Genomic DNA, 10,510 nt, shown 5'->3' with positions numbered 1-10,510 from the left:
CAAGTAGTCTCAAAGAAATCTGGAATAACTATTGTGCAAAATTCTAATAATAAACTCATACCAACACGTGTCACCATTGGTTGACGTGTTTGCATTGACTAGAGAAAATTGAACTAGGTCACAAAGAAGGACCATTTCCTTCTACCATTCATTGATCAAGTTTTTGAGAGGGTAGCAGGTCACTCCTTCTATAGTTTTCTTGATAGATATTCTGGATATAACCAAATAGGGATAGCCCTAGAAGATCAAGAGTATTTTTTCAAATATGGTTGGGAAGTTTCTTGAGGTTTTCATGGATGACTTCTCTATATTTGGGAGTAGTTTTGAGGAATGCCTCAACAATTTATATCTTGTCTTGTCTAGGTGTGAAGAGAAACACATTGTCTTAAATTGGAAGAAATGTCATTTCATGGTTCAAAAGGGAATTATTTTGAGCCATGTTATCTCCAAAAATGGAATCGATGGAGGTAGATCGCTCAAAACTCGACATTATAGCTAATCTACCTATCCCCCGAACTGTTAGAGATATTAGATCACTTATAGGGCATGATGGTTTTTATAGAAGATTCATCAAGGACTTTAGTGCCATTACTAGACCCTTGACTAATTTTCTTCAAAAGGATGTTCCATTTAAGTGGACAGATGGGTGTGCAAGTGCCTTTATTAAAATTAAATCATCTCTTACCACTGCACCTATCATGCATCTACCAGATTGGATACTTCCTTTTGAACTAATGTGTGATGCAAGTGATGATGCCATAGGGGCTGTTTTGGGCCAAAGGAAAGATAAACAGCCCTGGGTTATTTACTATGCAAGTAGAACTCTAAACTCGGCCCAAGTGAACTACTCAACAACTTAAAAAGAGTTACTTGCAGTAGTTTTTGCTTTGGATAAGTTTAGGTCCTACTTGCTAGGATATAAAGTAGTGGTCATTTTCACAAACCAATCGACTTTGAAATATTTGCAATCTAAGAAGAATGCAAAGCCGAGACTTTTGAGATGGATCCTCCTGCTCTAAGAATTTGACTTAGAGATAAAAGATAAGAAAGGATTAGAAAACATAGTGGCCGATCACTTTTATAGATTGGTGTTAGATGATTCCACTGAGGAGATGCATATCTAGGACACTTTCCCTGATGAATAATTATTTGTGATCTCCAAATTGCCTTGGTATGCGGATATAGTGAACTATCTTATAACGGGAAAAATATCATATCATTGGAAGTCACAAGATAGGAAGCGTTTTGAAACTGAGGTTATGAACTTCTTCTGGGATGACCCGTATTTATATAAATATGGGACTGATAAGATTTTTAGACGTTGTGTCCCAGGAGATGAAGTTTAAAGTGTTATTTTCTTTTGTCACATGGAAGCATATGATGACCATTTTTCTGTTAAGAAAACCACTGCAAAAATCCTACAATGTGGTTTTTACTGGCCCACCATGTTTAAAGATACTCATACTTTCTGTGTTGCTTGTGATAGATGTCAAAAGTTAGGAAGAGTGTCTCGACGTAACATGATGCCTTTATCCCCAATTTTATCATTGGAGATTTTTTATTATTGGGGTATTGATTTTATGGGCCCATTTCTATCTTCTTTTGGATTTCTTTATATATTGGTTGGTATGGACTATGTTTCAAAGTGGATTGAGGCAGTTCCAAGTAGGACCAATGACAATAAAGTGGTCATACGATTCCTCAAGGAAAATATTTTTTTTAGATTTGAAACTCCAAAGGCCATCATTAGTGATGGCGGGTCTCACTTTTGCAATAGGATATTTGAGGCTTTGATGAAGAAATATGACATCAATTATAAAGTGAGCACCCCATACCACCCACAAACGAGTGGGCAAGCTGAGATTTCTAATCGGAAAATCAAACATATTTTAGAGAAAACTATAAGGCCAGAAAAGAAGGATTGGTCCCTCAGACTATCCGACGCTTTATGGGTTTATAGGACTGCTTATAAGACCCCGATTGGAATGTCTGCGTACAGATTAATGTATGAGAAGACTTGTCACTTGCCTATGGAATTGGAACATAGTACTTACTGGGCAATAAAAAAATTAAACTTTGATATGGACCAAGCAAGTGAATAAAGAAAATTAAAGTTGAATGAATTAGAGGAGCCGAGGAGAGATTCCTATGAAAATTCTAAAATCTACAAAGAGAGGACCAAAGCTTTTCATGACAAAAATATCCTAAGGATAAATTTTGAACCTCAGCAAAAAGTCCTATTGTATAATTCCCGTCTCCAGCTCTTTCTGGGAAAGTTAAGATCAAGATGGACATGCCTCTTCATTATAAAGAATGTTTATACTCATGGGGCTATTGAAATTGAGAATCCACATAATGACAATGTGTACAAGGTTAATGGTCAGAGATTGAAGCCTTATGTGAAAAACTTTCATTTGGGAGAGGAGTCCATCCCTCTTCATGAGCTAGAATATTTAGAATGATGCTCCTAGTATGACAGAGCATTTTTGTAGGATTTGTATCATATTCAATTCTTTTTAGTATCATATAGTAGGTGAGTTTTTCATGGTAAGTACTATCCACCCTTTCTTTTATTTTTATTGTTCTCTGCATTACATTATCATTACATTGGGGACAATGTAGATTTTAGGTTGGGGGGTGTGGATAGTCATCCATGTGAAGGTTTTTTTTTTGGGGTTTCAGTTTATTTTATTCTTATTTTTATTATTTTTAGGTTTTAGTTAGGTTTACGTTTATTTTTTTAGGTTTATGGAAAAAAAATTTCAACATTTTCAAAATAATATTTTTATATACAAGAATGTGAACATGATATTTTGCGAATTCCAAAGGTAAAGTTAATACTTAGTCTAGGTTAATAGTAGTCAGAAATCTGATAACTGAAAATTATAGACTTGAGTTCAATTATCTAATCACTAGTTTAAGGTGAGTTGTAATTTGATGTACTGAATTCACAATACACCTTAGCTAACTAAGTGAGGAATATGATATGTGAATTAGAATAATAAATTTTAATTCAAATAAGGTTAAATGAAATAGTACCATTGATATATGCTTAAAAGAGAGAATATTGAAGGAAAAAAATGATGGAAAAAGAAAATTTTATTATAAAGCATGAATATAATTACCATAGCAATCGTGTCAGTAATCTGGAGTAAGGATACCTAAGTATACTATTACCATTACAAGTACGATACCTTATGTTATGAAGTAAACCCGATGAGAATCTTCATTTAAGGGTGGTCTATAATAATGAGGATATAATGATAAAAGAAGAAATGACATGAAGAAAATGAGATAACTAGAGATTTCATATTCTTAAAATGATTGAAAAGAGTTATGATAGAGAACATACATATTTCTCAAAGTTAAACTAGTGTCACGGAGCACCTAAAGATATTAGATCATAACTATTCTAAATTTTGATTAGGTCTCTGAACTCAAGGATATAATGGATTAAGAAATTGAAATTTAACTAACTTCAGGCTTAGGGTAAGTATTGTTTTGTTTTGAAATTCATATGATGAATGGAGGCATAATTGTATAAATTTCTAAGTGATTGAACTATTTTTCATGTTTTCAATATTTGTGGGTAACATTTCTGGAAACCCTCACGAGACTATAACTCGTCCACTAGGGGAAACCTAGGGGTTTAAAGGGTTATTGCATATGCTAAATGCAATCGAGATTACCTACGAAAGTGGTGTAGTTAGAATTTAATTTTAATTTTAATTTTGTTTCTATAATTAATTTTTATTTTTATTTTTATTTTTCTTCACTTATTTTGCTCGGGACTAACAAAATGCTAGTTGGGGTGTGTGTTGAGACTCAAATATTGTATAATTTTTCCCATTTGCATCTTGGTTTTATGAACATAAATCAGCTTAATGTTCTATTTTATGTTGCAAGGTGAATTTAAGATCTTGGATTGAAAAAGGGTGCTAAAAAGTGTGGATTTGATGCTCAAGAATCACTAAGGCAAAGGATGGATCTTAGGAGACCAAGATTGAAGAATTCACATGCCAAAGATCCAAGAAAACCAAGTGAAGAATGAAGAAAATCGAAGATTTGAAGTGAAGAATTCTGAAATCGTCCTAAAAAAGTGTATTTGCTCTGAAGTCTATTTTGAAAAACTGCACAGTAGAAAATCTGTTTTAAACAAACTGTGCATCGATAAGTCTATTTTGAAAAACTGCGTATATTTGAGGCGATTTTTAGGGTTTTTCAACTTTGTATGAAAATTGGAGTTCCTTACTTATAAATAGGGCTTCCCAGGGCATTCCTAAGCATTATTAAAATCATTCAAGGCATTCCAAAGCAAAATTTAGGATTTTTAAAGAGTTTTTAATTTTATTAGAGTTTTATAAGTTATTTTTTTAGATCTTTTCTATTTGCATTTATTTATTTCTTTTTTTTTCTTTCTTATTTTAATTATGTTTTTCTAAGTTCCTTCTAGCCTAAGCTAGAAGGGAAGCACACGGGTTTAATAATTCTTTAAGATTATGATGCTTGATTGTTTTAATGATGAGAAGAGTGGTGTATGCATGTTATCTATTATTTAGGTTTTGTTTTTATCCTCTTGTGAGATCCATATGTTTTCATCATATGAGTTCCACATTGATGGATATGCTTAACCTAGATCAATCAGATTTCCTAGATAGGAGAGGTTCTCAACCTATTATATTTCTTTGATTTTCATTATCTCATTGATATTAAATTCTTAAAATCACTGACGCTTGAGAATATATATCAGTGGTGTAAATCCATGATTTTCTAATATTTTATATCACTTATTAAAATATTTAAACTGTTTTATTTTCCGATTAGGCTGACCATAGTGCTCAGATCCTAGTTGTGTTATCCAAGTCATCATGATTTTGGAACATTAACCTATGTGTGGAACTTTGAAGCTTGGGTGTTATTTTATTCAGTTGAATTACATCCATTCAAAAATCCTAAAATCAAATCATCAATTTAGTTTTTCTTACTTAGTTTGTTTTGCATTTGATTTTTTTCTTCTCACAATTCATCTCCCTATGGGATCGACCCTGTATTTATGGGATACTACTTACGAACCTCTACACTTGGAGGCAAGCAATCAGCGACTACTCTGCGACATGATGCACATGTGCAAAGTGCGCCATCTAGCGCCACTACAGCCGCACTACCTCTTTGCCCACGCCTATGCCCGTGCTCGAGCCTGAGCCGGAGCGTGCGCGCGTGCCTGCATGTGCTACGCACTGGAACACGCAACTCGAGTATCATCTCCTCCAAGAACTCCCGATGTGGGACAAAGCACGCACACCGCACTTTTTAATTAAAAATTTTCAAAAAGTGTTTTGGCGGGAAATTTTTGAAATTTTGAAAAATTCGATTTTTCTTTTTATTATTTTTAAAAACCATTGATTTTCAACAGATTAGTGGCACAATTGACTAAAACATGCAGTGTCCTCTCTTCTCTCATATGCATTGCTTGTGTATTTTGTAGGGTGAAGTGGATTGTCCATTCTACCTCAAGAATGGCGGGTGAGATTCATGTCTGAAGGAATTATTTTGGTCACCTGCCTAGTCAGATTTTCATGCATTTGTACAACTTAACTCTCGGCACTTAAGTTTGTCTTTTGTCACTCATAAATTTTTTTAAAAATGTTTGAGGAAGATTGAGTTTTTTCTATCCTTATTTTTGGTAGATACCCTGCAGTAGCCGTTAAAGGGAAGGGAGTTGAAGGTTTCTTCAGGGGTTGTATTGGCCAAGCTAGGAGTGGACCAGAAAACTAGGAAATTTGATGAGGATCGGGTGAATGTTGCCATGTCAAGGTAGCTGGTGGTATTTGTGGTAGTTTGTAGCAGTGCCAAGCATCACTTCTGATTTAATATGTGAGTGGATGGCTTTATTTTGAACTTTTTGTGCATTTGGGTTGGCATGAAATATAAAAATGAAATGGACGGGTTAATGTTTTACCGCTTTTGTGCCCTAAAAACTGTATTTCGTTCATTTCACATACCGCTTGAAGTTAATAAAATATTATTCGGTGGAAAGCATTCTTCCTGCTCTATTCTGTTTTTTTCTTTCTTTTTTCTTCAAAACATTACATTTCTCTTAGTCTAAACCATTTTCTAACTTCTTCATTTCTTTTTATTTCTAGACAGGCTCCACTATATCTGTGAATTTCCATCATAGGCGTCAACCCTCAAACTCAGAAGTTTTGCAACCATGTGGTAAGTTGTTTTGGTTTTTTTTTTTCCAGATGGCTTTTTCATTTGTGCAATGCTTGTGCCCTTGTTGGAAAACAATTCTTTGCACAGAGGTCGAGGTCATGAAATTCCCCTTGGATGGGAAGCAGATTTTACTTGTTTATGATTCTTTTCCATGTGCTAGCTTCTTTACACGCCCAGCCAAGACTCAGTGAGTTTGGTATCCCTAATTTAGTGGTTTGTACAAGATTTCATATAGATATTTAGCAAATTTGAGTTGACTCGGCATGTTTTCAATTGTGCTTGGATCAGGAAGCTATTAGATTCTTTATGAATTTCTTGTGGTTTTCTAACTAGGGATTGGGTGCAGGACTGGCTATTGGCTTGTATTCCGGCATCACATATGGCCTACAAGAAGCTCGGGGAGCTCATGATTGGGTAACTTTCACATGCTTTTATTTGTCCGCTTTTTATCTTAAAGATTCAATTAGTTACATGTGTGGACCCATGCATGCATGTGGGAGGCATGATCTTCAGGTGGGGCCCATTTAGAAGTTAGGCAGGACCATCCATCAACTGAGTCAGAGTACAAAAACCAATGAACAGGCCCAAGTCTTGTTAGCAGACCACCCTTTGTTTATTACATTGGTGTTGGCTTCTTATAGTGGCCCACAAATCACAGCAATTTCAAGTTACATGCAATGACTAAAGGAGTGAATTTCCTGCAGAAAAACAGTGTGGTGGCAGGGGCATTGACAGGAGCGGCATTGGTGCTCACTTGCAAGGATGCCTCTCATGAGCAGGTTATTCATTGTGCCATCACTGGAGTAGCTCTCTCAACAGCTGTGAATCTTCTTACCGGGGTATTCTAGATCTTACTCATCTTTGTATAGTCTCCTTTGAAATCTCTCTCTCTCTCTCTCTCTCTCTCTATATATATATATATATATATATATATATATATGGGTTTTGGGGTCCTTGGAGAGAAAGGAAGTTCTTCCTTCATATGAGGCATGTGATGTTTGGAACTTTGAACAATCTATCTATCTTTTAAGAACTTGCATTTCCTTCATTTTGACCAGGTTTTGACTAACTAAGCATCTGAATTTCTTTGGGAGAGGAGATGATCTTCTAGCAAGATTTAGACAGCAGCATATTGTTTTAAATAAGCATTGTATATAGTACATATGATAAAATACTGTTTGCTTAGATTGCAGATGGAATTTGATGCATGTTCTATCTTTTCTTAAAAATTCGTAGTATACTTGCATTATCACTTTCCTTGCTGGTGAAACGTACCTTTTCTGTTCTTAATGAATAGCTACCAATTCGTAATTTGCGCAAGCTTGCTGATTTCCTTGTTTGGAAGTTCTTTGGTCAACTAGATATGAGTTCTAGGCCAGTTCTTCGCATTTTCACTGACGACCACAACAAAATTGGTGAATTATAGTTTTCCTAGTTGCATCATGTAATTTGTGCAGTTCAATAGAATGATCTAAACTGTTCATTGAGTTTAGAACACGTTTCAAGGGGTACCATGTAAAAATAAGACTGACTGGATGATACTAATCCACCTAGATTCAATTTTTTTCAGCTTATGAAGGCCTCTCTAAACCAGCCCTTTGCATTGCAGATATTGTCTATTTGTTTCAAAATATCTTTTTAAACAGTAGTTTCTCTTATTCTCTTCTCCATTTCCTTTTGCTCTTGATTTGCAGCCTTGTCTTTCCGAATGGTAAGATTCCTCCAATCCTTAATTTGCTAGATATTTCCTTGTTGAGAAATTGTGATTCTTTTATATCCGACTTATTTTAGTATCCGTATTAGTTTTTTTTTTCATGTTTCTGCAGTTGAAATATAATTCATGTTTATTTTTTTGATGTCCTTTATTTTTTTAACGTTCTTGTTTGACTTTTCCTTGTATACTTGTGTTGTCCAAGAAAGAAATAGATTTTGTATCATTTATGGTTTGCTCTAACCTGAACTGAATTTATTTTTTTTTCCACATGAAATTGAAAGTCCTGGATAGGGATCCTGCAGAATTTGGATTAAGCTCTAATCTCGATTTTGATGACCCAATCCGTTGGACCAAGCCCTACTCTTCTCTTTCTCTCGTGCACTTATACCTTATTTGTTTGGACAAGTCATGCGTCCTTTCACAGAAAAATCGTGCAACATTATAAGGATTTTCCTTTTCTCAGGGGCTATGGGTACATCTCACTTGAGAATGTATTATTTTTTGCCAGGACTTATCAGGTAAGCCAGACCAGATTTATTCCTTCGTCTTTGTAATTGATTTCTCACTAGTATGTTACTTTTGTCATCATGTTATTTTATTTTAAGCTGACTTTGCTGTCAGATTTTTGCATTGTTGATTTATTACTAATTTTATGCAAACTCAAAATAAGCTTCTTTTGAAAGGTTATTGTTCAAACTTGAAGGGAAGCGAGCCATGTGGGAATACCCATTTGCTGTTGCGGGCATCAATGTTTCATTTATGCTTATTCTAAGGAGAGTTGCATCAAGTAAGAGAGAATCACGATCTCCAACTAGCACAGGTGCAGACCTTAAAGGTGCATACCTTAAAGGCTGAAATAGATGCACCGAATATACTGGAAAATCCTCTATAGTTGGAAAAGTTTGACTGCAAAAACAAATTTACTTTGAGGTATGTTGCTATCTTTCCCTAAATTTTTGTCTTGTTCAAGATCCGACAAATATGGCATGTAATTTTGATCTTCTTTTACAAGATAAATGCTCCTCTCATAAAGAAGAAATAAGAATTTGCACTTACAAACCAGAAATTGCAGTTTCCTTTATTATGCTCTGTAGCTTTTTACTAGACTGTACAAATCCTTCATGACTTTAAAATTAGCTATGTTAAGTATCAATATATATATATATATATATATATATATATATATATATATATATATATATATATATATATATATATATATATATATATATATATATATATTTGAGATGTATGTTTGCACAAATCCTTGGATTGCCTCTTCACATGATTCAACTAGATATTGCTTTATTTTGTTTGTTTTTTGTATTATAGGCTAAACAATTGGGTTTGGTTTTCCCAATAAACATGAAAAACTATCTTAACCTTAGAATCTCTCTAAATTGAGCTGATTACATCTCCTTTACCATTCGTAGCCCCACTTGGTCTAGAACGAGCTCCCCTCGGGTCAGGAGTGCATCGAGCATATCCAAAAACCAGGTGAGTCAACTAACAACAGTCCCCCATATGTATGTTCAATTGTCACAATTTTTTTCACACTGGTTTGATAGTTGATTGTTGTTCTTTCAATCTATTCACAGGTTTTTGTTCTTATTTTTTACTTGTTGCTTGTTAGTTAGGTACATAAAAGGCCATCACATTGTGGAGGTCTTCATCTGCTTGACGGACTTTCATTGAATTGCCTTTTTATTTTGAAGTCTTCCATTGCAGATTTTAATTTTTATTGTCAGGTTTGTAAGTCAGATAAATAATGTTTCAAATTACATCATGGTTGTTTTTACTATCTTTTGATTCTTAAATGAATATGGCTTAAATATAATTTTTTCTTTATTTTATTTTATTTTTTACAATAGGTTTTTTGGTTTAAAATCATTCCGAAATAAGAAAAAATACTGTTCTCAAATATGACCGTTGGCACGAGAGTTGTTTAAAACCGTTCCAAAATTTCCGTCTCTAAAATTTGAAACGATTCTAAACCGTTCCTATTTTTTTGCGACGCTTCATTTGGTCACGGTTTTAAACCGTTCCTGAAGCATTTAGGAATGATTTAAAATTGTTCTTAAATGATAATTTTGGTGTAGTGTTAGCCGTCCAATATGCACAACCTGACCATCGATCAAAAGGTTTGCGTATCCCAACCTAGCAGATCATGGGCCCCCGTAACTAAGGATAATATGGTCAATGATTCAGATCACTAAACCATGGGCTAATAAGGTCAATGGTCCAGATCACTATGTGGGCCCTACACGCAAGATGAGAAGCACCTAGCACAGCACACGCGTCATGATGCATTACGACAATATAGGGTACTCTGCTGGATGCGGATTGCGTACTACCCCCGCCCGTCCCTAGCTCTGAACGGGCAGTTCTGTGAGTTGGTCCACCGTGATGTATCTGTACATCCAAACCGTCTATCCCTTTTCTCAGATTATTTTAAGGCATTAAAACAAAAATGAGGCAGATCCAACGATCAAATGGACCACACCACAGACGACTCTTGCATTTAATGCAACTGACATTTAATGCTTTGTGCATTTTAATGCAACCAAGCTTATTATTTGG

General features: G+C 34.7%; 1 protein-coding gene across 7 annotated transcripts; it reads left to right on the top strand.

Moving 5' to 3' along the window:
- The first annotated feature begins 6,302 nt into the window (after positions 1–6,302).
- On the top strand, positions 6,303–9,788 carry LOC131242658 (outer envelope pore protein 16-2, chloroplastic-like). 7 transcript variants are annotated; one of them, XM_058241439.1, is made up of 4 exons: positions 6,303–6,403; positions 6,563–6,630; positions 6,921–7,055; positions 9,364–9,429. In XM_058241439.1, the coding sequence occupies exons 1-4, from the start codon at positions 6,331–6,333 to the stop codon at positions 9,376–9,378; spliced, it is 291 nt and encodes a 96-aa protein (XP_058097422.1). In that variant the 5' UTR covers positions 6,303–6,330; the 3' UTR covers positions 9,379–9,429. The 7 variants fall into 7 exon arrangements, 1 of the variants encoding a protein (XP_058097422.1); XR_009169680.1 differs by lacking the exon at positions 6,303–6,403 and adding an exon at positions 9,568–9,788 and having other exon boundaries at positions 6,413–6,630; positions 9,364–9,427; XR_009169679.1 differs by lacking the exon at positions 6,303–6,403 and adding an exon at positions 9,564–9,788 and having other exon boundaries at positions 6,413–6,630; positions 9,364–9,427.
- The last annotated feature ends 722 nt before the right edge of the window (positions 9,789–10,510 follow it).

The sequence above is a fragment of the Magnolia sinica genome, chromosome 4 (assembly GCF_029962835.1).
Source record: "Magnolia sinica isolate HGM2019 chromosome 4, MsV1, whole genome shotgun sequence".
Lineage (NCBI taxonomy): Eukaryota > Viridiplantae > Streptophyta > Magnoliopsida > Magnoliales > Magnoliaceae > Magnolia > Magnolia sinica.
Note: the sequence above shows the minus strand (reverse complement) of the source record. Positions and strands in the feature narration are given on the sequence as shown.

Bases quoted from the DNA above. Each gene is read 5' to 3' on its own strand.
- LOC131242658 (XM_058241439.1), top strand. From the start codon at position 6,331: ATGGGAAGCAGATTTTACTTGTTTATGATTCTTTTCCATGTGCTAGCT. The intron at 6,404-6,562 runs GTGAGTTTGGTA...GATTGGGTGCAG, and splicing joins ACACGCCCAGCCAAGACTCA to GACTGGCTATTGGCTTGTAT. The intron at 6,631-6,920 runs GTAACTTTCACA...AATTTCCTGCAG, and splicing joins CTCGGGGAGCTCATGATTGG to AAAAACAGTGTGGTGGCAGG.